Source organism: Struthio camelus, chromosome 30 (assembly GCF_040807025.1).
Source record: "Struthio camelus isolate bStrCam1 chromosome 30, bStrCam1.hap1, whole genome shotgun sequence".
Classification (NCBI taxonomy): Eukaryota; Metazoa; Chordata; class Aves; order Struthioniformes; family Struthionidae; genus Struthio; species Struthio camelus.
In genome coordinates this window covers 3,024,367-3,052,326 of record NC_090971.1, presented here as the reverse complement: position 1 = coordinate 3,052,326, position 27,960 = coordinate 3,024,367, and the positions used below count along the sequence as shown (strand labels likewise).

At 54.8% G+C, this 27,960-nt stretch overlaps 2 protein-coding genes across 7 annotated transcripts; one reads left to right on the top strand and one right to left on the bottom strand.

Moving 5' to 3' along the window:
• Positions 1-79: 79 nt before the first annotated feature.
• Positions 80-27,734, top strand: LOC104147229 (uncharacterized). Of its 5 annotated transcripts, none has more exons than XM_068922210.1 (9): positions 80-239; positions 12,734-12,814; positions 15,615-15,752; positions 18,911-19,081; positions 19,932-20,055; positions 21,042-21,159; positions 22,938-23,073; positions 23,855-24,040; positions 24,781-27,734. In XM_068922210.1, exons 3-9 carry the CDS (start codon positions 15,633-15,635, stop codon positions 24,826-24,828), a joined length of 903 nt encoding a protein of 300 aa, XP_068778311.1. In that variant the 5' UTR covers positions 80-239; positions 12,734-12,814; positions 15,615-15,632; the 3' UTR covers positions 24,829-27,734. The 5 variants fall into 5 exon arrangements, 4 of the variants coding, with proteins under 4 accessions (XP_068778311.1, XP_068778312.1, XP_068778313.1 ...); XM_068922211.1 differs by having other exon boundaries at positions 23,864-24,040; positions 24,781-26,957; XR_011136622.1 differs by lacking the exon at positions 24,781-27,734 and adding an exon at positions 21,328-21,729 and having other exon boundaries at positions 22,938-24,026.
• HJV (hemojuvelin BMP co-receptor) lies at positions 7,704-14,734 on the bottom strand. Of its 2 annotated transcripts, XM_009679591.2 has the most exons (4): positions 14,429-14,734; positions 12,577-12,738; positions 10,797-11,299; positions 7,704-10,075 (listed from the first exon to the last, which is right to left on the bottom strand). In XM_009679591.2, exons 2-4 carry the CDS (start codon positions 12,668-12,670, stop codon positions 9,455-9,457), a joined length of 1,218 nt encoding a protein of 405 aa, XP_009677886.2. In that variant the 5' UTR covers positions 12,671-12,738; positions 14,429-14,734; the 3' UTR covers positions 7,704-9,454. The 2 variants fall into 2 exon arrangements, with proteins under 2 accessions (XP_009677886.2, XP_068778310.1); XM_068922209.1 differs by lacking the exon at positions 14,429-14,734 and having other exon boundaries at positions 12,577-12,745.
• Positions 27,735-27,960: the final 226 nt, after the last annotated feature.

Genomic DNA, 27,960 nt, shown 5'->3' with positions numbered 1-27,960 from the left:
AGCGTGCTGCTCGCGTGATCAGCGCTCCCATTGGTCGCCGCCGCGTTGTTTACACCCCCGCCGGCCAATCGGCGCGCCGGGTGCGGAGCGTGGACAGCTTGTGAAGGAGAGGAGAGCGTGTGCGGCGGAGAAGCAGGCAGGAGGGCGGGAGAATGGAAGGGTGCAAGAGTGGGAGAGGGGACGGAGTGACGGCGCGGCTGGCCAATGGCGAGCGAGGACGGGGGAGGCGGGAGCCAGTGGTGAGCGGGGAACAGGATGTAATGTTCCTTGTGGGGACGGCAGGGCGGGAGGGGGGGGGGTTGAGCCCCCCCTCATGATGCGCGGGCTCGGGGGCAGCGGCCAGGACGAGCCGTACTGTGACGGGCTCTCTGGTACTGGTTGAACTGGGGCGGTCCTCACAGGGCTCTGGGGCTCCCCTCACCCCACTGAGGGTGTTTCCCCCCCCCCAGCTCTGTTTGGGGGCATTTCCACACCCCCCCCCCGTCAGGCAGTTGCGGCGTTTCCACAGCCCCCCTCTGCTTCCCCCCACCGTAATTTGGGGCGAATAAGGGCAGGATTGGGGTAAGGAAGAGAAAGCCTCTCCCTGTGGGGGGGGGAACCTCTCAGTCCGTCCCCATCCCTCCAGGGTGGCCCCCACCCCCCCAAAGCCCCGGTGAGTTGCAGCGTTTCCACAGCCCCCCTTCTGCTTCCCCCCACCGTAATTTGGGGCGAATAAGGGCAGGATTGGGGAAGGGAAGAGAAAGCCTCACCCTGGGGGGGGGGGGGAGGAACCTCTCAGTCTGTCCCCATCCCTCCAGGGTGGCCCCCACCCCCGCTGCTGTCTGTGACCCCCCCCCCCAAACCCCCAGTGAGCTGTGGCGTTTCCACAGCCCCCCTTCTGCTTCCCCCCACTGTAATTTGGGGCGAATTAGGGCAGGATTGGGGTAGAGAAGAGAAAGCCTCACCCTGTGGGGGGGGGGACACCTCTCAGTCCATCTCCATCCCTCCAGGGTGGCCCCCACCCCCCAAACCCCCAGTGACACCCCCCCGGGGCAGCCACGTCCCCCTCCCCACCAGGAGTTTTAGCAGAATTACTCATCGGACCGTCATCTGCCAAAAGGGGACATCTTACACCCTCTTTCGTGTCCCCCCCCCCCACTCCGCTTCGGGATGTTTCGAGCCGTGTCAAGGGCAGACCCCCCGCTCCTTGCCCCCATACCCCCGGCAGGGATTTGGGGAGCGGGTGACACCGTATCACCCGTGTCGCTGCCCCGTGGGGCTTTTAACTGGGAGAAACCCTTGAATTGTAATTTGTGCGTGGTCGTGCTGAGCACACACGTTCCTCCCCGACAGGCTGTTTTGTCATGGGTTTTAAGAGCGATTAATGCTTTCGCAGTTCAGGAAAGCAGGCATGGAGAGGGGAGGAAACGGGAGGGTAATATTTCTGGAGCCACTAAATGAGCCATAAAAAGGCAGGAGTGGAAACAGGGTGTGTGTGTGGGGTGGGGGGGGACTCTAAAGACCTTCCTTCCCCCCCGCCGAGGAAAGGGATGTGTTTTTGTTCGGTGTTGTCTCGGTTGTCCTTTGCCCTCTGATATGGCGCTTGTTTGTCCGTGCCTTTCTGCCGCGCGCCGTGCTTTTATTTCTTTGCCCTCCTCTCCGTCCCTCAAAGTTAATTCACACCTGTTAGCATAAACTGATAAAAATGGTCAGATAAACTTGCGGGGTGTAAGCTGATCGCCTGCCAAACTGCAGGACAAATTTCCTCGCTGCTAGAGAACTCTTTTGCAGTGAGGTGCGCAATGGAGGACGTGCGCCTTTTCCTGCTGCAGGTCTGGTCCTGACAAGCTCTCCCCGTTGTCCCTTGCTAGGGAGAAGGTCCCCGGGCTCACAAGAATTACGGATTTGCTCTAATTTGGCGAAACGAGCCGAGCTCTCTTTGCAGCCTTGCCAGCTATGGGATACGCGATCCCAAAGACCTCAATTTGGTTCTTGGCCCGCTCGCACCCTTGCGTTCCTTTGGGATCCGTGTTTGCGCTCCCCGTCTCTGGTTTCCCTCGGTGCAGGTCTCCCAAGAAAGAGGTCTCCAACCTGGCTCTTCCAGCCCATGGTGGCTTTCTCCCCAACTGTCAAATGCATTCCAGCGATGTCAAAGGGCGATGAAGTCCTCGGCTTGCCAGAGATATGGTCCAAGGCACGTTTCAAAGCCTGGATCCTCTCCAAGTTTCTTTTTATCTGTCCATCAGCTTCTGCCCTTTGCTCCCCTGACCTCCATCTGACTGGAAAGGCCTCTGTGGTCTCTCCACTGAAGGAGGAGCAGCTGCAACTTCCTCAGGATGAGACTCGGTTCACAAGGTTTCCCACGCAAGCAGCACCCTGGATTAAGCAAGGGACTTGGAAACGCAGAGGAATTTTAGCCTGTAAAACAAAAGCTTCAAAATGTCACGTCTCTTTAAAAAGAATGATATCAAAGAGAAGCCGGTTATGGTTTTGGGCAGAGACCAGCTCTTGGGCGCTTCCTCCCTTCTCCTAAGCAATTTTTTTAAGGCCTCGGTCCCCCCCTCAGCTTGTTTTCCCCTGGCAACATGTTGCTTGGAGGATCCCTCCAGCCTTGGTGGTGGACACAAGGAAGGGGAAAAGTCAGCCCTGGGGCCAGTGCCATCCAGGCGGATGGGGAGAGCGGCCCAGAGCCTTCTCCTCGCTGGCCATGGGCTAGTGACGGAAGGGAGAGTTGCATGACTAACTGGATGTGTCGGGGATAACCCAACCCTGAAGAGCAGGGAAGGGCCGAGTTAGAAACCATGCCCTGAGATGACTCACTGACAGCAGGGGCTGTTGAGTGGGTCATGGGGAAGCGATTAGGTGAGGCAGAAACTGGGCAGCACAAATCACGCTCCATACCAGCAACGTAAGGTTTTTGCTGAAAACTGCCCCCCTGCCCATGATCGATCTGAATCGTGCCTGTAACACAACCCTGATGCACAAGAGCACTCATAAAAGCCTTTATTTCCTGGTCTTGGTTACCAGGAGTCCCTGGCTGCTGTTGCCTGGAGCAATCACGCTCCTCTTGTCGCCAGCCATCCTTTGCCCCGTCTATCATCTCAGCCTAGATAACTGGCTCCCGCCTCTGAAAAGCACTGCGAGAGTTTGCTGCCTGGCTGCCCAGAGGCTGCTGCCTTGTGCAGAGCTTCCAGTAGCTTCCTGGTGCCGTTTTCTCCATTTTTCACCATATATGGTTGCTTCCAGCAAATTCGAGGCGGGGAGGGGAAGAGAGGGACGTGAAGGGATTCCCAATGGCCGGAGCAAAGGGACAGAGTGTGCCTGTCGTGCGAACGGGAACGAGAGCTGGGGCGGAAAAGGCATTTCCTTTGGCCAGGGTGGGAAGGGATTAGCTGAGGCTTGGGATGGAGAATTGGCCTATGTATGTACAGCGAGCAGCACTTGACAATCCCACGCTGATTGTGCTGGGTGTGTGTCCCTGCAGCTGGAAAACAAGGGACCAAGGGACTCCTGTGACTCCTGGAAAGCCACCTCTATCCCACCCTTATCTTCTCGCTGCTCAAGTTTGACTGTGGCTGACTTCAGTACTACTTTGACAGCGTAAAGGGCTGCCTGCAGTGGTCCAAGCTTGAAATTTGGCAGAAACACGGAAGCAGGGAAGCGAGGGGAGCGATTCACTTTGAGTTTCTGAATAAAATGAAAGTTTTGATGAAGCCATTAAGGCTTGCAGTGCCTAATTTTGAGACACGGCGGCACAACCCTGCTGGGGTACTGTAAAACAGCTCTGCAGGGACCTACATGAAATGATCTTGAAAGCTCTCAGGTCACACAGGGCAGATCCCCATCGCAGGTTTCCCAAAGCAACTTTTTGCTGGGTTTGTCCATGGGCAACAGCAATGGCTTGTGTCACCACTGGCAGTAATTCCTGGTGCTGTGTAGGCTATGTACCGTGTTGAAATGCCTTATGGCATATGTGTCACAGCTTGAGATCCCCTTTTCTCCTTCCCCTTCCCAGCTAAATGGGGAGAAGGCCCCTCAGGGATCCGGTGTGAGGACTTTCCTCAGGGTCCCAGGTTTCCAGCTCTTGCCAGGAGTGCGATGTGAAAAAAATTCTTTTCAGCGGATGTTTTTTTTTTTTTTTTGCTGCGGTGGGATGTCTTCACTGTTACTCTTGCCAGACTGCGATTTTGCAATAAGGAGGAGAAAGCCAGAGCCGAGCGTCAGCAGCCTGTGCCTGAGACCGAATTCAGCCGTCCACAAACAAGGAGGAATTTGAGTGCCGACTCTGGGAAGTCCCATGTCTTTCACGTGCTCTGGGCAGTAAGACTCAGTCGCACCAGCTGCCTCCTTGCTCAGGCTGGGAGAGCCTGTCCTCTTCTGGTGTTCGGCAGTGGCTGCGTGGCCGCGCTCTGCTCCCTCGCCCTATGCCCTCTTTTAAGAAAAAGTCTCCAACTTGTCACTGTGCAAAACTGATCCACCTGGTCCTCTTTGTCTTTTGGTGTTGGTCAGATGTTATTAACAGAGGAAACAGTATTTTATAGCCAAAGATTTCCTGACCTTCGTTCCCCACTCCCTCCAGCTGTCCCTTGAAAGACCGCAGCAGGGGCCCACGGATGCTGGAAGGGGCAAAGGAAGAAGGAAGATTTCTTGCTCTTCAGTAGCCAAGGCAAACCCACACGCAGCTTTCCCTGGGCCCAGCGCAATGGTCAGCCTTGTCCTTGCCTCCAGCCAGTGCCAATGGGCTCAGAGTCCATCAGTTGCGGGGTACAAGGGCATCTCCCCTGGAGAGGCTGACCCCAAACAAGGTCCCTAATCTAGATACCCAGGTGAGGCGGCTAAAACCGGGAGCTAGGAAGTCCCTTCCCATACTGCCTGCACCCTCATTGATCTCACATGCTTGTTATCTCTAGAAAACCAGGCAAAATGCTGGAACCTTTATGGGAGCATTTTGTGGTATTTTGGGTGAGGAATGAAATCCCTTGGGCAGAGCTGGGCTCTGCATATTGGTACAGGCTCCTGATACCACCAGAGCGCTGCTTCTCATGTCTTAGTGTACATGGACATCTAGAGGCCTTTTCAGGAACAACGTGTGGCCGTTGAACCACAGGGATGATTTTTCTCCGTCCATCTTTATGGGCTGGCTGCTTGGATTACATACATGATAGACTAATAATGTCAGTCCCCTGGGCTGCCCAGTCCTAGGTGCAGAGGGAGCTTAAGAGGAGGCAAGTGGAGCTGCGTGAAAATTTGGCTAATACGAGCAAATTTTGAGCCTGCTGGTTATGACTTTGTAAAGGTGAGAATGAGTCTTGATCTTCACTTTGTGTATTACCTGGTTACAAGAAGAAGACAAAGGAATGGCTGAAAGAAACTTGTGAGAATCAGGATCTGGATAAACAGGGCATTTGCCAGTTCACAAGGAAAGCTGTAGGATGGACCTCAAGAGGTCTGGGATCTGTTCATCTGCTGTTAGCTTGCCGAACGTCACTGACAGCTTATTTCTTTTGTCAGTGATCTTGCCAAATGCCTGGAGAGCGTCAGGCAGAAAGCCCTTACGCAAGGTGGCGATCCACACCAGAACGTGATGTGCCCGTTTCAGCAGCAGCTGTTCCCATTCACATTTCCCGCGCGAGTCTTTGGCTTTTACAAACACGAGGAAGCTGCATCCACCCCTGAGCACTAGGGAGGAAGCTTGCATCTTGGCCCTAACATCTCATTGACAAAACATGTCACAATTTGGCATGAAACACACGGGGCAAACCTGAATTTTTGGGCATCTGTTAAATCAGTGCTACCGTTCTGAAGAGCTGCTTCTGATTCGAACAGCTTTGCTTTGGAGTGTCGGGTTAGCGGCTTGGCAGCTCTAATTTGCACAGCTTTGTACCCTCACTACCACATCGGAAGCTGGCAAACCTGGCTACCTCTGATGATCAGGTTGTTTTACGGCATGTAAAAGCAGCTGCTAATGAAGATTCGGCTTTGGCTGCTAAACCTCCTGCCCCAGGGCCTTGGCATTTCTCTATCTACTAGAAATCAGGGTGAGACAGGATATAAGGGGAGCAGATTGTCCCATCCGTGCCTCGTGCAGCATTCCCACACCTTCCTTGGAGACCTGGCACTGGCTGCCATTGACGGTTGCATATGACAGCAGATGAGCCCCAGGTCGGATCCGAGCTAGGAACTCTCTTACTCCAACCGCTCAGGTTGGGCATCCAAACCCAGAATGGCCAAAACTGGGGTGGCGTTTGCAAACGCTGGCCAGTGCTGCCAGTGTCTTTTTTAGCAGGTGACATATGCTAGGAAACTAAGGGCTCAATCCAAAGTCTACTGACGTCAATGGAAATACTCTTGTTGACATCAATGGGGCTTGGATCCACGCCTACGTTCCACTTCTTTATTTCAGACTGCAATCTGTCAGAGGTAGAAAGGTCTCTCTTCTACCTAGAGACTTTAGCACGTCTTTGAAAGGTCTTGCTTCTTCCAAAGTCATTAAGTTTAGGATGCAGAGTAAAGAACAATTCTGAGAGCAGGCTCAAACCTGTTAACGCTGCACATGTTCCCTCCAAGTTGCTGGCTATCAGCCAGGCTGCAGCTCAGATTTAAGTGCCTGGGTTGTATGTAAGGAAGGTGGTGGCCTTGGCTGTGACATGCTTTGACTACCCAGTGCCTGCTCTAACCTGAATCGGAGCTTCAGACCCGCCTGAGCTGCTCAAGGTGGTCTAGCTTGCTGCTTCCAGGTCAAGCTCTGGAGCTTGACCAAAGCCCTTCTCGTGTGCTTTGGGGTTTGTCAGTTGGATGATGAGTGAGAGACTTTGAATCCACCTTTCACAGGCAGACCCAGGAAGCTTTGATTTTTCAAAGGGAGCAAAGTCTTCAGAGCCCAATTCATTCCCCCGGAAGGGGAGTTCCCCAGGCTGGGAAGAGCACGTCTTAAGACCAGCCCTTCTGCAGAGCGCCGCACTAGCACTAGTTGCACTCCACTTTTGGGGCAGAGCCAATGCACCAGCATGGTGCTAAGAGATACGTGCTGGGTCAGTCTGCCGCATCACTTCTCTGCTATGCCTGTGTGCCCAGGGCTCGTGTAGCATCACATCTGCTGCCTCCGCCCTGCTGCTGGGTCCTGGGGTCTCCTCCATTATACAACTGTGGAGGTGAAAAGAGCTGGGTCTGGGCGTGAGCCTGGCCCGGCACACCTCCACGAGTCACTGACCAGTGAGGTCCTGGTCAGGAAAACCACCCTTTCTCCACGATATGCTTGTTAACTAGATACACCAGCCAAAATCTAATGGATAATTATATTCTGCATCATAAAATCTGTCCCTACTGCATTAGTTGCTAGCAGTTGCATAACGTTGCTGTGCGCTGTTAAAGACCTGCCATTTTGCACCCTGGAAGCAGATAATTTTATTGCTGCATTAAAGTCAATCCTATTTCTCTAAGGATCTCCAAGAGCATTAGGTCCGCAGCCTGTACAGGCAGGGCTCCTGAGTATTTGATCATTGCTACCACAGGGACCTGCAGTCTCCTGCAAACAGTGACCCTTCCTGTCCTGTGAAGTGGTGGAGCGTAGCAGCGCGGCGGGCTGGCTTCCTCTCCTGATTCAGAGCATGTATATATAGACCACACAGTGCTCCAGAGTAAAAGGAGCAGTGGGTGGAAGGCGAGATATTATTATCTTCACCTGCTGCTGCCGACCAAAGAAATAAGAGACAGATGATTGGAAATGAGGACTTCAAAAATAGACAACTTTAATGTCAAAACGTCCAGAGACTAGTAGAGCACCGTACAAGACACAGAAAAACTTTTATGCTAGTTACCACGTGCTTTGAGTGTACGTTGGAGGAGGAAATATGCTGACATAGCTAAGAAACTTTGTATTCACTCTTTGTCCATGCCCTGGCCAGAAGAGCCAGAGGAAAAAAAGTGACCAAAGAAACTGCAGGGATACTGAGACATGAATTGTAAAAGCTTCCTTTAATGTTTGACAGCTCCTCCCTAGCTGGATGATTTGCAGTTCTCTTTCACAGAGTAGCATGCCCAAATCCTTCAGCTTACTTTTCCCCTAAAGCACTGCCTCCACAAGGCTGGAGTCTTGCAGCGTTCCTCTTACAGGTCCTCAGGACGTGAATAGCAAAGTTTTTGATGTGAGCCCTCTTTATCCCCCTCCCCCCTCCCCCAAAAAAGTTTTTGCATATGGAAAATATGTGTTAACAAATAGAACTCTATCCTCTTTTCTTAAAACCTCTTAAATATATTAAACATCTAATTTGGCCTCACCACAATATTTATGTACATCCTCTAATAGTTCACCACCCCATCGATAGAGTCAAATTGTTTTTTGCCAGCTCAGCGTCTTCACTGTTAATTCTCTTTTTCAGGTCATACCAATGGTCTTGGTTAGATTTGAACCGGGTTGTGACAGCACCAGAGAAAGTTGGGCCCAAGGGAGAGGAACGCTGGGTCATTTTCTCTCTCCCGCCTCACTGAAACTCAACCCTGGTCCAAAGTCCAGAACTTGCTATACTGAGTCCTAAATAGGTGCCAAGACAACAACAAAGAAAAATAGCAACAGTAGAGAAATTTCAAAGACCTGGTGTTTTGCAACACCAGAGGGCTAGAAATTAGCACGAGTCCAGAGTTACTATCCATTAGTTAGTGATCCAGAGAAAGGAGAGTGCAGTATAAAATTTTGGATTTCTAGCTCTTGTGGTAAAGGAAATCTCAAACCCTGGTCACAGCACTCCCATGACCATCTTGCTGCCTGGCTTTGCTCTAATATGACTTCAGTAGCAGGTAGGTCAAGGGGCCCCAAATCCATAAAACATAGTTTTCTGACTGCTAAAAATTGTGATCTGGGCTTTAAGCTCATTTTTTCTAAATCTATAAGGTTTCTGAGCAAAAGTCCGCTGTAGTAACACCAGAATAAATGTGTAAAGCAAGCTTCCTGAAAGGCCGAATATCTTGCAAAGGACCAAATTTGTGCCTATCAGGAGCACTCAAAGGATTGGTGGGACAGGGAGGTTCTCTAAACCTCTCTTCCAGGTGGTGAGATCAATAATACCAAGGACAACACAAGCAGGCCTTCACCCCCTGTGTGTTTCTTTTTCTTTGATAAGGCTTGCAGTGTCCTGATCTTTAGGAAAAGAGCACATCAGAACCCAAAATACAACACTTCTGGGAGAGGCCGCCTGGGAGAGGAAGGAGATTCAATCAGTGCCGACCTCCACACTGGTGAGAGCAGCGGATACAAACGAGTGTTTTGCCGTCTTTCATCTCCAGTGCCCCCTCCCCGCCCCCCCCAAATCTGGGTCTCCAATTCCACGTTGCCACAGAGATACTTGATCCTAGCTAAGGCGTCCTTCTTGATCTACAAGGTACGATTCTTGAGTCAGCAGCTCTCGCGTTACTCCTTTGGACTGTCCCTTAGATGTGTCCCCTGTGCTGTATGTCATGCCAGTGAGTGCTGGCCAACGAGTTAAAAGTGCAATGGAATAGCCCAAAGACTAGAAGTGAGGAGGAGGAGGAGTAAGGAAGAAGAGGTGTGCTGGCAGCCTGCCCCAGTCTGGAAGATGTGCAGTTTCTCAGCATTCGGAAGGAAGACTCTGGCATCTTCCAGGGCTCCGTGAGCTGCCATGGTGAAGTTGGCATCCCCTGAGGTCACCACGTCAAAGACGCACGACTGGAAGTAGACATCTTCCACCGGCAACATCTCCTTGCAGAGCGCGCGGGCTGTCTCGGCTGCCATCTGGCCCCGGTGGCACTCGCTGCGGGAGATGCGCTGGCTGAGGGGACAGCCGCCCACGCAGAGCTGCAGGTCTTGTTCTTCCGTGAAGGAGCGCGCCACCTCCTCTGCTGCCCGGATGGAGAAGGAGAGCTGGCGCCCGGCCTGGCGGACGGCGATGGTGGTGCCGATGTACTCCGCCCGGATCTCCACATGCTGCCCAGGCGTGCGCTCCCAGATAGCCAAGCTGCTTCCTCCCGGCCTCTCGCCCCCATTCACTGAGCCGTCCTCGAAGGCGGCAGGAAGGTTATCTATCTCAGCCTGGTAGACCTTCTGGTCGATGCATTCCTTCATGTTCTTGAATATGATGGTGAGCTGCACAGAAAGCAGATCAGAGGCAGTTTGACCTGTCTCACTAGGCTCCCCCATGGGAATTGTGGCCGTTTCCCCACCCCACGTACCAGCTCACCCACATTTGCCTCACTGGAGCACCTCCCTCTGCCCCATACCATCTCACCCATACTGCTGCAGTCCTGTTAGGAAAGCAATTCGTGCCCTTCTCTCTTTAAAGCTATTTAAGCAGCTGAAAACTCAGCAGGAGCCAGGCCTGGATAGACCACACTGAGGTAACCCGTGGACCACACAGCCATCCCCAGGCAGCAGCATTATCCTGCCAGGCAATGGGATTGTTGACAGGTCTCTCTGGTCCCCTCAAGGACCTTCATCCCACTTGTTCCTGGGAACATTAATTCCTGATCCCATGGGAGTTTAGCTGAAGCTGTTGCTACCCTCCCCAGCCCTTTTAGTGAGGTACGCTCTAATTCTAAGTATTGAAATACCGTGCTTGAGCAGGATATTTTACCCTGCTTGAGCCAGGGGGTGGGGGGGGGAGTATGGACTAGATGATCTCCAGAAGTCCCTTTTAACCTCAACTGTTCTGTGATTCTATGAAATAGATGGCAGTTTAAGGGAAAAGATGACATGAGGGCATCTCCACATCTGTTACAGGGCGATCGTCTCTGCAGGGACTGCCCAAAGCCATTCCTGCATCCCAGAGGCCAACGATTTGCTGCCAAGCCCTAGGCAAGAGCATTACCTTGCTAGTAACCGTAGCGTTGGACCCCTTGGCCACTGGTGAGCTGGTTGCTTGCACAAACAAGTAGTCATTGTCCAAGAGAGGCCAGGAGCCCTCCACCCGGCAAGTGTGGAAGTCGTCATGGAAAGTACGGATGTGGGGGTCCCCGAAGGCCGCACAGTGCTGGTAGCTGGGCGGCTGGCCATGCTTATAGAGGAAACTCTTCTCGTAGTTGCAGATATCCAGAGATTCAAAGCCCTGGTGGTTGGGGGCCGGCGGCCGGGGCCGGGGCGGCGAGACGGGGCCCTCCTTGGAGCAGTTGTTCTGGATCATGAGGTCCTCGATGCCGTGGACGGCAGAGTGGTAGGCCAGGTTGCCCCGGCAAGTGCGGGCCGTCTTGCGGGTGCAGTGGGAGTAGGAGCGGAGGGCGCTGCAGTACGCCACGTTCCTGTTGGAGCCACGCAGGTTGAGGGTGGCAGCCACGTACTCAGAGTTGCAGCGCAGGATCTTGCACTGGGAAGAAACTGGGAGAGACGGGATGGCCCGGGGCATCCCCGGAGGGCTGGGGAAGGGGCAGCCCCTCTCCTCCCATTCCTTCCCCCCCATCTGGTCCACTCCAGATCTCACGATGGAGACGCTTGCTGGAAGCACCTGGCTCCCTGTATTAAGTAACTCGGTGACTCATTTAAATGATTTGTCTTTTGAGTGCCTGAAGGGAAGGGATCCAGGGTTGCTGCTGCAGATACCAGTGCAGAGGGCAGCCCAGGGTGAAATCACAGGGCCAAAGGGGTGCGCGGAAGCAACTGGGGCATGTACCCGAGGCATGAACGCATGAACGAGAGCCAGGGCACCCGTTATGACTGTGACCCTGGGGTGCGGCGCGGAGAGAGATTCTTTGCCCCAGGGCTTCCCAAACAGGAATTTGTGAGCTGGGAAACCCCTTCTTGCCCTTTCAAGCCTCGCCAGGCTGTGCAATCGCTCTTTCGTGATGGACTGCACTGCCTCAAGGTGACCCAACCCCTCAACTGGGATTTCTCAGGGCTGCAGAAGGCAGAGCCATGTGCCACAGCCCCAGGAGGGCTAACGAAGAGCCCGCTGAGCCCAGCCTAGTAGGGACCATTCAGCTTGTTAGGCAGAGGGGTTATAACGGACAGCTGCCCACTAGGGAGAAAAGATCTGCCCTTGGAGGAGGTACATGCTGGCTGGTGGGGTCCTCTGGGCTGGGGTGCTCTGGGTGAAGGAGTGGCTCAAAGCATGCTGTTGTCTGGATGCAGGGAAGTGAGTTTAAACTTTGGGATGTGCAGGTCTGAGCCCTCCTGATAGAGGCTCTGGGGTGCAAGGAGGAAAGCAAGGGTCTGAGGGATGGATGCGGCTGGTGCCTTTTGATGGAAACGGCTCTGGAAGAGCGTGGACTTTGGCTGGCGTCTGGTCAAGGGGGACAGTGGTGATGTGCTACTCTGGGCCCTACTGCCCCTGCCTTACCTCTGGAGATAGGCAAATCTGTTAGGGGCGCTCCCAGAGAAGCTGCTGGAGAGCAGGAGGATGCTCTCCTTGCTGGGGCAGATGATGGTGATGGGAAGTGCTGCCTGTGTTTCCCTCCAGGTGAGCCGGGGACAAGGGTGCTCTGATAGCGCCCGAGCCTCATGATTGCTATGAAATGCAATGTTCTGCTTTCTCCAGTCACCTCTTAGGAGAGCTCAGCCACGGTTTTACCCTCCCTGTACCCTCAGGCTGCAGTTCCCTCTGGCTGCCCTTGCCAAGGATGTGACCCTGGCATGACTCTGCTCATCTGGCTCCTTACCATGATGGCAGAAGAGGAGGAGGAAGAGTGCCCTCAGGAAGAAGCAGGGGGTTTCCGGCTGCCCTGGGCTCTTACTGCTGGCAGATGTCCCCATTCCAATCCATCCAGAGCTGAGGGAGCTGCTCACCCGCTGGCTTGTCTCTGCTTCATTTGGCAGGTCACCTGGAAGCAAGGAATAGATGGGCTCTGAGATGCACGAGCTAAAGCGAGCAGTGGCAAGAGGTGCCCGGAGCTGCAGGTATGGAGCTGCTGGGGTCCAGACAGCTGTAAAACACAGTCCTGCAGGGTCTGGCTGCATCGCTGCTGCTCCTGGGGGGAGGCAGGCTTTCAGGCAAAATCCCAAAGGGCTTGCTTGTTTGTTTTAAACTGCTTTCAGCCCCTGCAGTTCTCATCTTCTGCCCAGAGGCAGCTGCGTGATGTAGTTCGGTGTGTCAGGCAGTTAAAATGTCCAGCTACCCTCGAATGGGTTGGCTAGCCCCACAGGCTCGAAGAGACTTTGGGGCATGGAAGAGAGCAGCTGATGAGTGCAGCAAGGACCCAGGCAGTGTTGGGTACGGCATGGGCTACCTCTGGCACACTGCTATCTCCAGCCGTGATACTGGCTGGAGAGGGTCAGTTAAAAACAAAGATGTGCAGTACGTGGCATCCGAGGGGGTAGGAGCAGCGCTGGGAGAGGCGGCACTCCGGGCTCTGCCGAAAACCTGTACGCAACATGCGGCTGTTCCCAAAGCCGGAGAAGGCGCTTGCTGGCTCCCTGCGCACCGGGAGGCTCGAGCTGGCCGAAGGGGGACTGCCAGGAGCACATCCCCACTCGGTGCGCGCTTAATCATGTCAGACAGCTGGCCACGGCAGGAGGAGGTGCAGCCGTGGTTAAATTTATCTTCCCTTCTGCTTCATTGAGGCTGCGTATTGCTGTCCTCGGGGGCTGATTTTAACAGCTGGTTATTAGTCACTTGTTAGTCAGATAGCCTTTTGCAAAGGTCCTTCGGAAGCTGCTGTGTGTGAAATGAGTATTTCCCCCTCCAAGCTTGTGTGAGACGCCGGTTGCCAGAGGCCAATGCCCACAAGGATGTGCCTGGTACCTGGGGAGCCCAAGGTGTGTGATTACTGATGCTGTGGCTGCTATTAAGTGCAGGCTACAGCCAGGAGGGAAAAGAGGCTGAAGGCTCATCCTTCCCCAAAAATGCAAAACTGCAGTCCTACCAGCTCTGCCTAGCATCTCTCAGCTCCTTTTGCTGTGGCTGCAGCAGCCAAAAAATGCCATTAGTTGTGCGGGCTGCTGCGGTGACGTAGCTGAGCGCTGGCTGCCCCCGTGTGCCTCTGCCAGCGGGATTAATGGCTGAAGGGGGCAGATGTCTGGAGTGAAAACACGCTCCAGCTCTGCTGGCGATGCTCTGGCTGCCAGCTGCTCTCGGCTGCGAGGACTAGCTGAGCCGAGTGTGCTGGTGGAGAGGAGCTGGGGCATAGGGACATGAGCAGAGACCTCTCAGCACTACCCCAAAACCCCTGGAGGAGGTGGCATGGAGGGGACTTGTCCCTGGTGTGACGCTTAGAAATAAACACCTGGTTAATGTGTAGCAGAGAAGCGCAGCTCTGGCAGGGCTGGGAGATGGAGAGGCCCTGCCGGCAGCAGGACTGTCTTTGGGACGTCCCCATCCTTGCGGTGTTGGGAGGAGAGAGGCAGCGGCGAGCCGGAGGTGACTCTGGCTCCCAGGGTCGGCCAGGGAGGGCACAAGCGGTGCAGTCCCTCTGCCCAGCTCTCCTGGGACTACCTGCACCTGGGACCCTGGGGTGCCTCTGTGTGCTTCTGTCCTGCTCTCCCCTTTCCTCAGACCCTCATCCCTGCCCTTACCTGTGTTGGCCTCCTCTGGAGATGACCTGGCTCCTGGTGTTGAGGCTCCTTCCCTGGGGGGCACCTGGGCTGGCTTGTCCTTGTCACCTAGCTCTACCTGCTGTGAAGGCCAGGGAGATCCATGGGAGGGCAGCAGGGAAAACACCACCCTCAGTCCCAGGCACCTGCATGGCCTCGCAGACGGACAAAATCTCGGGTGCCGCTGGGGAGAGCCTTGCCGGGCCACAGGGTGCTGTGCAGCTCATGCAGCCCCTCCACGGGGCGGCTGGGTCCCTGCTCCTCCTCCTTAGCTACCTTTGCTCTGTCACCTTCCCCCCTGCGGGGCAGCGGATGGGTGTCGAAATAGAGCTGCCTAAATTTAGACAGGCTCAAATCCAGCCAAGAACAGCAGGCACATGGCACAGAGGGAGGCTGTGTGTGGCCAGGGGGCTGAGGAGCCCATGGAGGTGGTGGGAAGCTCCCCAGGCTGTGCAGCACGGGCTGGGTGAGCTGGCTGCCTCCAAGGTACCAGCTTTTCCTTCCCTTTTTGGCTCCTATAGCAGGTTGGCTGCAGCCCTGTGGACTGAGTCACTGTGACTGTGCTTTCCCAACAGGGTCTTTAATCATTTCCCTGATAGCTCTCCTTCCAGGGGGAAACTGAGGCACAGGCTGATTAGAGGGGACCTGGCAGAGCTGTGCTGGGTCCCAGGCCGGCCACAGTGCTTGGAGGAGCCCTGTTTTGCTCCATGGGGAGGACGGTGGGCAGCAAATGGCTTTCAGGTGCCCCACTGAGTCCTGAGTGCAAACATGGCATGGGCCAAAGGTGGCCCGCGTTGCTGGGGGTTGGTGAACGCCAGGCCATACAGGCTTTGCTGAAAGCTGCCTGCAAGGGCTCAGATGCAGCAAGCGGCCACGCAAACCCCTATTGCCATAGGGAGGAGAAAGGGAGGGTTGTAGCTCAGGTACTAGGCCAGGATCAAAGAAAATTGAATATCCAAGGAAGATGGTTTTGGTATCCTTCATTTGCTACCTATCAGGCTTCTCCTGGGGCGATTTGTCCATCTAGGATTCCTGGCCCTTGAGGCTGGAGCGAGGATTGAAAGCAGGTCCCTCAGCGCCCCCAGAGCTGACGAACCAATAAACCCCTCTGGAAACATTTCAGAAAAAATCTCCCTGCTTCCTAACCCAAACTCTTGCTGTTTTCCAGGCCTTAATCTTCACTGAGATGGGAAGCCTTACAGACCTGCAGTGCCCTCAATGCGTTTGCACCGCGAGCCTTTCACCAGCCTATGAGGACGGGGAAGAACATGGAGGGAGACCTAACAGCCGGATTTGTCTGAAACAGGTACCACAATGCCCCTCCTGGGGGAATTGTCCAATTTTCTGCTCTTCACCTCTAGACAAGTTTGGGCTCTTGTTTAATGATGGGGGGGGAAAGGGCTTTTCCCCCTCTGACTCTCTGCTGACCTACTCTGACTAGGTTGTAGCTGCTGCTAAACTGTTCTTCCTCCAGAGAACACGGGAAGGAAGGACGAATGGCTGCTGTTTCTTGTAGAATAAGCTTAAATCTACAACCACAGGCTCATGTTTAAGTCTGTTGGAGTCTTCCTTGGAGGCAAGGGTTAGAGGAGAGGAAAACAAAGAATAAAATGCAGGCTTGGGTTGAAATCCCAGCTGGGATTGGCATCAGCAGCCCCCAGTGGAGGAAGGGGTTTGGGACTCCCAGGTCTTTGCTGCTGGGACACATGGAAGCTTTGGAGGTCTTTTGCCTGCCCCGTGTTTATGCACTGGGTATCTGTTACCTGGTAACAAGGGCCTGAGATAACAAGACAGTGGAAAAAATCTTGTTTAAAAAAAAAATTATAATACCCAAATCCCAGTGTAGCCTGCCGAGGTCTGGCCTGGCCTGGTGTCCTCTCCATCTGTTTGCCACGTGTTTCCCCGCAGCGAGCCCCAGGCGCAGACGCAGACCGAGGGAATCGGTTACGTGCGGGCCAGGAGATGGGGGCAGGCAGGTGGGAATTCTTCTGGGAACAGCAGACGGTACCATCTGGGCTTGGAGAGAGCAGAGGCCTTTTGGCATCCCACCCGCCCGCTTTGTCCGGAGCCTCTGGGCAGGGCTGGGAAACTTTGACTGGAGGAATCTGATTGGGATACCCAGGTTGCTGCCGAGGCCAGGTCCCAGGATCTTCTCTTCTGCCTCATCGACCGACTGGGTGTTGTGAGTGCGTCTCCCCAGCACTGGAAATTGAGGACGTGCCATATTTTGTCCATGCCGTGAAACCGAGCCATCAATTGTTTTAATGCTGTCAATGTGCAGCAGCTCTCCAAGCTGGGGGCTGCAGGCATATGTTGGAATGAGGAGGCTGGGAATTTCTCCCGAGCTGGCAGAGAGTCATGGTGCCAAGACAAAAGCATCTGTGATCAAACCGCTGAGGGACACCAACTCCCCCCTTCCCACTGATGAAATCAGCTGGAGGTTTAGGAGGTGCAAAGCACTGTGTCCTGCCAGCTGGATCACCAAATCCTGCCACAGTGGGGACTGCGGAGCAGCTGGTGTCACCCAAAACCCGTGGACGAGGGTTTCCCAAGCCCTGTGCTGTGTCGGGAGGGGAGCCCGTAATTGCAGCCCTGGCCTGGGGCTTTGCTACTGCAGGGTGGATCAGAGTGGGCTGATGCTGCTTTTCACCCCCAAACCCTGTTGCAAATCACAGAGCAGGGATGGCAAAAATCCTGCTCTGGCAATGGACTGGCATGCCGCAGGCGCGGCGGGAGATGCACGGAGCCACTCGCCCGAGCGCCTCCCTGCCCAGCACGGCTCACTGGACTGCTTCAAGCAGAAGCTGCCTCGTGGCTGGGAACACTCGGATGAGCTACTGCTTCGGCACACGGCGGCCATGAAATCCCTGGAGAAGGGCAGACTTGGAATTTGTGAGCATCACTGAAGCGGAGTCTCATTTGACACAAGCCAGATGTGGCCGGAGCAGTGTCTGCCCTCCCAAGGCACAGGCAGTGCCATCACAGGTCAGTCCTGGTCCCTGTTTAGCCTGGTCACTAATGCAATGAGTTTGGCAAGGGACTGGTTTAAGCCAAGTGCTTGGGGGTGTTAGTCTGCTCGGGGGAAGCAGCCCCCACGTGGCTCTGAGCTGGTGCCAGTCGTGTCTGCAAACCCACTGCTACAAGTGACACCGGTTTGCACCCAGAACAGCCTGCATGGATGGGAGAAAAATGCATCTAAAGAGGCATCGGTCTCAAAGGAGCTCATCTGCCTCCATCGGAGCAGTGGATGTGAGCAGCCACAAATCTCGTGCTGCAAGCGTCGCTCTGCTGAGAAGGGGGCGAGTGCAACTCATAGAGTACATCTCTTGAACATGCCTGGGTTAATCCACCCTCGGAGAGAGCTCAGCCAGCCTTTCCCAGGCAAACAAGCCCAGATCAATCAAGCTCATGAGGTTGGATGCGAGGGGATGAGACAAGCAGTGAATGTCAACCCTGGACCATGGCACAACAGCCAGGAGCTGGTGCTGAGGCCTCAGGGGAGATCAAAGCCAAGCATTGGTACTAGTGTAAAAGGAGATGCAAGCGCCTGGGGAAGCCAGGATTTACTGGAGGGATTTGCCAGCTCCTTGGGAGAGAATCTCATTGCTCTCCAAGTGCAGACACAGCAATGGGAGGGACATTTGTCCACCTGAAGGATTCGCTCTTCTCCTTTGCACAGCGTTTGGCATAGTGCCCCCTTTTCCTCCCTCCCCAAAACACAGAGCCCAAATCCCCGCAGAGGAGCTCAGTGCTCCACTTACCCTGGCCAGCGCCGCTCCGGCCAGCGATGGGGTGGTCTGCCGAACGCCCCTCCGGGTGCAGGTCCCAGCCCAGTGGCGCGGATTTTCCTCCGGGTTCCTCCGCCAGGCAGAAGTGCTGGCAGCGAGGAGGGAATCACGCCTGTTAACGCCCCGGGCTCGATGCAGCGGGAGCAGCAAACAGCTGAACTTTACGACAGCCCGATCTGTCACTGCAAGCTGGAGGAGCGAGGGGCGAAGTCGATGCTTTAAAAATAGCCAGTAGTATTTTTGATCCTGAAAGCTGGATTCCAGTGGGGAGGGGAAGAGAAAAGGGAGGGAGAGCCGAAAGCTACCCTGTTGCATGCGTTCCTGTGCTTCAAACCTGTGCTCTGAGCAAAACCGCCTGTGAGATGGACTGGGTCCCAGCAGGACTACACGTAGCTGGAGATCTCGGGGATTTCTCCAGGCTCTGAGAGAAGCAACGAGGTTGGGAGGACAAAGCGCTGCTAGAAATGCAAGGCAGGCTCCTCTTCCAGCAGCACCTGCCTCCCGGAGCGTGGGAGAGCCTGGCCGAGGGGCCTTCCTGCTGCTGAGGCCTGGGCTGGGAGCCGAGGGCCTGTGCCTGGGAGAAATGGCTCTTCTCCCGGCTCTGCAAAGAGCTAGATGGGATAACCAGTGAAGATGCATGTCTTGAGTTAAGTTAGTCTTCCTTGGCTTTTGCCAGCCTGGATCTTTCCTTCTCCTTGGCTTGGGAAGCTCAGGAGATCCTGAAGGAGGGCAGATGCTGGGAGGACCAGAAATCTTGCTGCGCATCTGGAGAGGGAAGATCCCGAGAAGGTCGGGGAAGAACCTGGCAGCTGCGTCCTTCAGCTACCACACAGGGTGGTGCATCCAGGCAAGGCTGGCACCCCTTGGCCATCCCCTGCAGAAAGCTGGGGGCAGCCGGCACGAATTATCCATTCACCCTTCCCTGCCCTTGTCCGGTCCCCGTGGGCACTGCTCCCGGGATGCCGACGCGTGGAAAAATCACCCGCCACAAGCACCTGCTCTGGGGCTCAGCAACTGCAGGGGAGGGACGTGCGGGCTGCAGGGAGGCTAAAAAAAGCTCGGAGCAGATGCGGCTGGAGCCCGTTTCCCAGCACGTTGTCCTGTCCCTGCACGGAGGGACTCGGAGGTGCCTGCTGCCCAGATCGGCCACAGCCAGGCACCAACCCTGGAGCGAAGGGTGGCCGGCTCCCTCCCCAGTCACCGCAGCCCACGGTGCCTCCCTTGTGCACGGGCCGGTGCACGGGGCTGGCACGCTGCAGCCCAGCCCACAAGCCCTTCTGCTGCCTCCTCCTGCCTCAGTTTCCCCATCGGTTAAAACGTGTGCCGGCCTCTGCTTAGCCGTGAAGCAGAGAGGGAGAGTGAGGTCCAGGATATCTTTACATGGCCTCGTGGCGAGGACACCGCTGGGTGCGTGTGTCCTCTCTGGACACGTGTCTGGGCCCAGGTCTCCTGTGCACCCACTGCTGCGGCTGCGCCTGGGGGCTCGGCTGGGGCGTAGAGGTCCCCGCCGGGTCTGGCCAAGCGGGGGGGGCTGGCAAGGACAGGGGCTGCGACACCACGAGATGGCAGCAGCACTTTGCAAGTGGCAGCGGGGCTCGCAGGGGACGCGGCCTGGCTGCAGGCCCCAGGGCTGTCCCCACCACCCTGTGCTCAGGAGCAGCGCTTGGGGCTGACCCCGGCTCTCTGCTTCGCTACAGGAGCCACCGCCGAAAGCTGCTCCGCCGCGGACGTGCCCAGAAGACCTTTGGAGCACGGGAGATGCAGGCATGCGAGGTCCCGACTCTTTGCATCAGGGCTGTGCAACTGCCCGTGCGCCAGCAGGTTTGTCATCCGTCTCCTGCGTAGCTGTGCCTCGGTTTCCCCACTCGCCCTTTCACGTTACCCCTGAGGCCCTCAAGGCAGGGCCCGCTCCGTCACGCCGCGGCTCAACTGATAAGGAAAATGAAGCTGCTGGACTGGGAAAAATCAACCTTGGGCATCCTTTGGAGACTGTCGCACCCTTCCCGAACCTCGGGGACACTTGCACCCCTCCCCGCCACCAGCTGCTGAGGTCTCTGGAGCTCGCACGCTGGCTCTAAGCCCAGATTTAGGGTTCCTCTACCCTCAGGTCGGGGCTGCTCAAACTCTGAGTTGCTTCTGCTGCCATAAGCCGATGGAGAGGCTTTGGCTCGGTGCAGATGGATTAGCAAAGAGAGCCGGAGAGCTGCCGCACACAGGAATAACGCTATTTCCCAGGAGCTATCCAGTATCCTGCCAAGCATCACCAGGCCTCTAAAATGCTCCTGGAGGGGGGGGGTTGGAATGATCCTTTGGATGCTGCAGCAAAAAATGTTGATTTTTTTCTTCCGAAAGAAGCAGAGGCCTGGGGAGAAGATGAGCTAGAGCAGGGAAACGTCTCTGACCACATCCGTCCTTTAGGCGAATGGTCTCTCCTTGCTCCCAAACAGGAGAAGGAAATGAACTTGGAGCTGAGCTCCTGTTGGTGTCAGCCGTGACCAGAACAGCCCAAGAATACCTGGAAATGGTTGGGTTTGAAAGGGGGGAAAAAAACAATCTTCAATTTATGGGATTGTCCAGGAAGGGAAATAGAAGGGAAATAGAGAAATTTCTCCCCCCGCACCAACGTGAGGGATCGGAAAACGCAGTAAATCACAGAGAGCCCTTTCCCGTTCGGTTTAATTGTGTCCGTGACACGGGATTCGATGGGGTTTCCTCTCCGCGGGGCAGCGGGGAGGGGGGCTTGGGCTGGGAAGGGAGGAAGAAATTTAGGGGGTTCCCAGCACCCGACCTGACCTGTTGAACTTCAGCTTGGAAACCCGATTTGTGGCCGGACGACCCGAACCTGCGGCTGCCGGCGGGAACGTCACGGCCTGGCTGGCTCGAGGGAAGATGCTCTCCGCAGCTCACCCAGGTGTCCCATCCCAGGTAACGCAGGGACCAAAGCGGGGCCCACAGATAAAACACGGTGTGCACGTGGTCTGGGCACCAAGGGTCCCGTGCTTTGCCGGACGTGCTGCGGAGCCCGCGGCACGTCCTACGTGAATGCCTGTATAAAAGCATTGGCACGCGGCTTTCTGGCGTGGGTCTTTTCAGGCGATGCAAATGGCATGTGCGCAAGTTCATGGCTGCAAAATCCTCGGTGCATTGCCTGCTTTTCCATGCATCGTCCATCACCCGGCTGCTTTGGAGCGGGGTGCATGGTCCAAACCCTCAGGCTCTGTGCCCAAACCACCTTCTCCCAGGTTTCTACTCCCTGTTAGCAGATGGAGACTCCCAATCTCAAAGGTCTGAGCTGCAGCTTTGCGGCAAGCTCGCGTCCGAGGCAAAAGCTCTCCCCAGGGCAAACGTGTTTCGCCCTCGCGGAGGTTTGCAATTTGCACTAAAATCGGGGTGTCTTCCAGCAGCGTCCTCTGCTCTCAGCAGTGTCGGAGCCCGCTAGCCTGTACCACCAGGAACTCTGCGAAAGGCGTGAATCCATGGAGATTAGAGGGTTGGGTTGTTGGTTTTTTTTTTCTCTCTCTCTCTCTCTCTCTCTCTCTCTTTCTTTCCATAATGCCATTCAGGGCCTGGAAAGGCTATCTCCGTTTCCCCGAACCAGTCCATCTCCCGAGCACTGCTATGCAAATTGGTCAGTGCTTTTGCAGGCAACGTTAGGACTCGGATGAGCGGGAGCTCCGGGGGTAAGAGGCTGCCGTGGGCTTGCGGGGCTGTTTTAGGAGAGGCAAAAAGAGGGAGGAATGGTTAACTGATTTCTGTGATTAAATAAGAATCAGCTCAGAATTTGTCTGTGCAATAGTCTTGGTTTCACTGTCTCCTTTTTTTGCAGGTAGGGATTTTTTTTTAAAGCAACATTTGTGGGGGGGGGGGAGAAACAGTTTCTGTCTGTGAATATTTTCCACAAATACGTTGCTAATCTCCAGCTGATATTTAGCCTAGGGATGGAAACGAGTTTGCTCCTAGTCCGGCCGCGTAGGAACGAAAAACTTGAAACGCTGCTGCCTTAGCTCCCAGGCGAAGCGGCGCTGGGGAGCGGCGCAGATGGCGTCAGCCAGATCGCAGCTGCTTCGCTTTTGCTGGAAAAACCCAAAATCCGCATCTTGACAGGCAGGAGCCGCTGAGCCACCCCCACCTCAGCAGCAGATTTGGTGCCTGCAGATGTGGTGCATCCCGCACCCGGCGGGGCGGGCAACGGCACGGCTCGCGCCGGCAGCCTCCGAAAGACGCGTTTCCCCGACAGCACATCGCCGCCCCGTCTCGCGGCAGCCCCGGCGCGACAACGGGAAGCGCCTGTAGCCCGGCAGCGATAGCGCGCGGTTGTCCTCCTGCTTGTCGCTGCGACTTCCCAGCTGCCTTGCAAACTTTTGATTGATTCACTGCCTTGGAGGAAATGCTCATCTGCAGCTTTCTGGTTTCTTTGTATTGGGGCGGGGGGGGGGGGGGTGGAAGGAGGGGAGGGAATTGTGGCAAAGATTTTTTTTTTTATTGTTGTTATTATTTTGCAAAAGCGGCTTTGCCACTTTTCTATGTGCCGGGCTGGGGGACCCACGTGTGCGAGGACCTGTTCCCTTTGCAATTCCATGCAGCCAGGGGTTAACATGGAACGGATTGAATAGACAGGGCACATCCGTCAAGATCTGCCCCTTCAGCCTGTTGCGCTGTTTCGTTGGAGGTTTTTTTTTGTTGTTTGTTTTTTAATTTAATAGACTTGTCAGTCACCAGCTGTTTGCAGGCCTGTCAGCCCACCAGCTCCTTTCTGACGCCAAACTTTGCACCCTTGCCGAGGCCGGGGACCGGAGCGTCGGCTCGAACCAGCAGCTCCGCCAACAGGCAGCCGCAAACGTAAAGCATGGCATGGGAATTAATAATATTAGTATGCTTGCTGGTGGAGAAACGGGCAAGCAGGGAGCAAGTGATGGGGAGCAGTCGCCTGCTCTGTGCATTTGCATCCGTTTGGCGCCTTTCCCCCGTTTCTAGGGCCGTGATTTGTTCAACTTTCCCTAATCAGAGGAAAAAAATGTGTATGTCTTAAGGGATGTTTAACTTGGCTCCTGGGAGGCTGAAGGAGGCTGTGTTGCAAAACAAACGAAAAAGAGTTAAAAAAAATAGCCAGTTGCCTCTCTGCGAGGGAATTAAAGCGGGTAGCAGAGGCTGCCAGCGTTGTGCAAGAAACGGGAGCTGATGGAAGCAGGAGCCCCAGAGAGAGGGAAACGCTCAAAAAAAGCAGCGTTGCAAAAAAAGCAACAGGCATCGCTGAAGAAGGGAGATGGGAGCTCGAGCTACCCGAGTTAAACCCCGCCGTGATGCCCCCGGGACTGGAAAACCCGGCTGCTGGGTCCAGGGCAAAGCTCAAGGCCGGATGCCGCGGCAGAAAGCGGCAGCCTGGGATGGATTTAGGGCAATCCCGGAGGAGCTCTGCACCTGGGTCTCGCCTATTGTTTCTATGAGCCACTGGAAACCCGGGTGTCTTTTCACCTGGTTTTTTTTTGCTGGCTTGGAGGAGGAATAACAAAAATAAAAGCAGCCCCATGTTGCCCTGACGGGGGAAGGCCTGGGAGGTATCTTAGCCCTGGAGTTAGGATGATTTTTTCTTTCTTTCCTTCTTTCTTTCTTTCTTTTCGAGGTGCTCCAGGCAAATCCTAAAGGGTTCGAGATGCTCCAGGCCGGCCCCAACTGGGACGCCCGCCGGCGTCGAAGGAGCCACGCCGGGTTCGACTCGTGCGACCTAGGGACAGCCACGGTTTGCAGGCAGCCCTTCAAAAAGGAGGATAACGCTCTCTGCGCCGAGCGCCTGCCTCCACTGCCGCAGGTCAGGAAACTGCTTTCAAGGGCTTGTTTCCCCTTCCCTCCATCCCTCGCGATTCCCGGCCGCTGAGGCTAGGCACTGTGGGCTTTTCATTTCCAAGGGGGAAGCCCCCGACCTGGGGTTTGGTGGTGGGAAAGCGGGCGAAAGGCAGAGCAGCTTCGCGCACGGCCAGAAACCCTCCCTCTAACAGAGAGATTTGCTAAGCGCAACTAAGAAGCCGACGCTTGTGCGACCGATCCAAAAATTGGGGCAAATGTGCAAAGTTTGCTACAGGTATCTGCCGCGATAGAAACTCTGCGCTGTGTAATTTATGCCATTCTTTTGTCTATACCTCCATATAGAGGTAGGTGGTGCAAAAAGGCGTTGTACATCATAAATCTGAGAGCGCTATGTAGTGTCCTTACCCGTGCAGCATGCTTTTCATTTCAGCTGCAGTTCAGCAAGCTTCGCCGTGCAACAGCCGCTCTGAGCAAAGGTATCTTCTAAAAGAATCAGCCCCAAAGAGCTTGCCTTGTGTTCAAATTAATCATCTGGTGGTTTTTGTCTTGCCGAGAGAGATTTTAATGCAATCGGTTCTTTCAGAAAAATGGACAATAACAAAGCGTGGTGAATATCTTGTCCCATGACCACAAAACAAATCCGGTCAGGAAAATGGAATGAAGGACTGAAAAATGTGATTTTGGGAGGAAATATTGACCTGGCATAAAAAACAACCCGTTATTTTTTATTTTTTATTTTTGCAGAACGAGGAAAAGCGAGTCTTGCCAAGAAGCTCTTGGGGGCAGAAGTGAAGTTCCTTGAACCTTTGAAAAGTTTGAAATTGGGCTGACTTTGCTGGCTGGACACCGAAAATATTTGGGAAGTTTCCTTCTAAAACGGGCCAAATAACTGAGTCCCAAATCACCGTGAAAAGGGACAAAGGGGATTTACTAAATCCATTTAGTAAACCTATCCATTAATATATCTTAATTCTAACCCCCCCCCCCCGCCAAATATCTTACAAAATACATGCACTGGCTTGTTTCTAAAATCTCCTTCTCCTGCTGCTGCCTTGCATTAGATGTGGCGATCTGATTCCTCTCCTTTTCGTCTTTTTACCTTTTTTATCCAGGACAGGATTCATCTTTCCCGGTGAATCCTATTCCCTTTATTCCCACCATTCTGCCACATGGCAGATCCTTGGTCTCACTGGGGACAGCAGTTTGGGGGCAAAACCGTCCCTTGCAGCCCCGCCGTTCCCTGGGGCTGCTTTACACCCTGCGAGGCATCTTCCTCGGCTTCGAGTTTGCTGCAAAAGCCCCTTTTCACGTCACCTGCTTTGGGACCAGCTGTAGCATCGAGCCGGCTCCTAAGCCGGGATGATGCAAATCCTCTGGGCACGCAGGTCTCCTTATGCTGGAGACGTTGTAGCAAAAAATACGTGAAATATCCTCTACACTGATTGCATCCCGGAGCTTTCAGGTTTTTTAACTGAATTTATTTGCAGCAAAACTCATCTGTTGCTTGCATAGGGTCCGGGGAAGTCTAAGTAGCAATTATGCTTTCCAAAGCCGCGGCTATTTACTGGAGGAAAAATAGATGCGTTTTCAAAGATGCTTTATTGAACGTGCTCCAGCTGGGGAAATCGGCTCCTTCGTCGCTCCGTCCGGCGATCAGATGGACCCCCTGAAGCCTGCCTCTGGGCCTGCTCCTTTCGGCCGCGCGACGGAGGTGGCAGCGGGGGGATTTACGCCGGCCGGGGTTGAGAAAAGCCCCGAGCAGCTCGCCCCAAATCCCTGCCCTCTCTGCGCTGCTCGAAGGTGCCCTTTAAAGGGGCTTTATCCCGGCGCCGGCTGAGCGTGGCGTTACGCTGCTTTGCCCCCTGTGTGGCCGACGAAGGCGATCGCCTGGCGTTTTACGCCGCTGCTCAGGTGTAAAGGAGCGCGCGCAAAGTCCGGGGCGGACGAGAGCTGCGGAGTCCTAAAGTGCCATTTCAATACGAATCGTTCAGCTTTGTCAAAGACATGCTAAATAACCCCCCGGGCACGCAAGGACCTTCCAGGAGCCGGAGAATAGAGCCGGTTTGTTATGTAGGGCATTATCCAACCTCAATTGCCTTATTTTTTTTAAATCCTACTTAATAGTATTAATCTGCAAGCATCTTTTATGCTCTTTTCCAAGATAGCGGCGCGGGCACGCCGCGCTTTCGCCCGACAGCTTGCTACTTTTTTCTTTTTTTTCCTTTTCCTCCCCCTTCAAGAAGCAGGCTCAACATTTGCAGAAAACGCTTTTGACTGTCGCCAAGAGAAAAGTAAAGTTTGGGAGCGGATGAAAGGAGCGGGCAGCGGCGGCTCGACGGCCGCGCCGGCCCGCAAGCCCGGCTCTGTTAGCATCCTGCGCCCCCCCCGTTTTAGGGGGAGAGGAAAAAAAGCTCACAAAAAAGGTACAACCCAAGCGCCTGCCCTCTCTAATCTCCCTCCGCTCATTTTTTTCTTTTTAACAGCAACGTGTTGCTGAAGCTCAAAGCGACGAGGGGGCCCGTTTCCCCCCCCCCCCCAAGGCAGCCCCGCGTTTGCCTCGTGGGCGCGGAGGAAAAACAAATTCCCAGGCAGAAAAGCCGCTCTCCGACACGGCGGCGGCCGACGTACAAAGGTGTCGGCCCCCGCGGCACCGGAGCTTTGTTTAACGCGGCTCCGAGCGCCTTCGGAAACCCAAATTAACGAAGCGGTGGCGGAGGCGGTATTGACGGTAATCTTCCCTTTCTCGTTCCCGCGCGCCTGTTCGCTCGGTTTCCTGCTCGGCGCTTGCTGGGGCTGACAAGGGCTCCGCGCGCCGCGCCGCCTCGAAGGCGAAAGGTTACGGTGCGGCAAGGTGCGGTGGGTTTTTTTCTTTCTTTTTTGGGCAAGAATTTCTTGCAAATGCATCGTTTTGCAAAGGCTGGGAAGGGAGCGGGGGGAAGGCGACGGCGAGGCCGGCGTCTCACGGGAGACGCGAGCTGCCGGCTTGGGGGGGTCTCTTCTGCGGGAGGGGGAAAGGGAGGCTTTTGCCTTTCCGGGGCGGATTAGGGGTTCGTTTAGGTTATTTGGCTCTGCAAGGCAAGGAGCCACCGGAAGGAAAAGGAGATTTTATTTTTTTTCTTTCTTTAAGCCCAGAAACCGCTGTACAAAATTCCCCTGGTTTTGTTGGGCGTCCAGATTCCTCCGCTGGAACGCTCAAAATCCAGTTACGCTCCGAAAAGAGTTTGCAGTGATTTGGGGGTCCCCCTCCCTCTATTATGAAACAGTGTCAAAAGTGGAGGTTTTACGATCGCCTCTCCTCGTTTTGATTCCTTTTGCCGCTTGTCCAGGCTTTTGTATTTATTTAAAAAAAAAAAAAAGAGGCACAAAGCAGCAGTCCTGCAGCACAGTGATTATTTGGGGGGAGGACACCCAGAAAATGGACAAATACCTGTGTTTTAAAGAGAAGAGTGTTTTATCCTTCGTTGCTGTTGTTCACCTGTCGCCTGCAAATACAGCATTAAAAATATCTGGCAAGGGGTGCAGTTTAAAGCTGGCGGCATCCTCTCACGGCCTTCGCTGCGCCGCTGCTCGTCCTTGCAAATTCGGCGCGCGTCCCTCCGTCCCGAGCCTGAAGCAGCCATATATTTGTGTCCTTATTTTATGGCATTTGTATAGATTTTTTTTCCTAAAATCAGCTTCGCTGGCTTTTGCTAAAGGTTACTTTGGGGTTTTGGTTTTTTTTTTCAAAGTGGAACAAAGCGATGGGTTTGGCCCTCCCCGGTCTGCAGAAAAGGTCGTCGGGATTTTGGGGGGGGGGTCACGAAACACGAGGAGGAAAAGGAGGTTTTGCAGCCGGCGAACCTCACACTCAGCTGAATTAGCTGAATTAGCGGGTTTATCCGTACGTCTGCCCCGGGGAGAAAGGCCGAGGCGGGACCAGCAAAG

Excerpts from the sequence above, each read along its gene's own strand:
- HJV (XM_009679591.2), bottom strand. The coding sequence starts at position 12,670 with ATGGGGACATCTGCCAGCAGTAAGAGCCCAGGGCAGCCGGAAACCCCC. Across the intron at positions 11,300-12,576 it reads CCTCCTCTTCTGCCATCATG|TTTCTTCCCAGTGCAAGATC; the intron begins GTAAGGAGCCAG and ends CGTCTCTCCCAG. Across the intron at positions 10,076-10,796 it reads ACGCTACGGTTACTAGCAAG|CTCACCATCATATTCAAGAA; the intron begins GTAATGCTCTTG and ends CTTTCTGTGCAG.
- LOC104147229 (XM_068922210.1), top strand. The coding sequence starts at position 15,633 with ATGGGAAGCCTTACAGACCTGCAGTGCCCTCAATGCGTTTGCACCGCG. Across the intron at positions 15,753-18,910 it reads GCCGGATTTGTCTGAAACAG|CCTGGATCTTTCCTTCTCCT; the intron begins GTACCACAATGC and ends GGCTTTTGCCAG. Across the intron at positions 21,160-22,937 it reads ACCCAGGTGTCCCATCCCAG|ACTTGTCAGTCACCAGCTGT; the intron begins GTAACGCAGGGA and ends TTAATTTAATAG.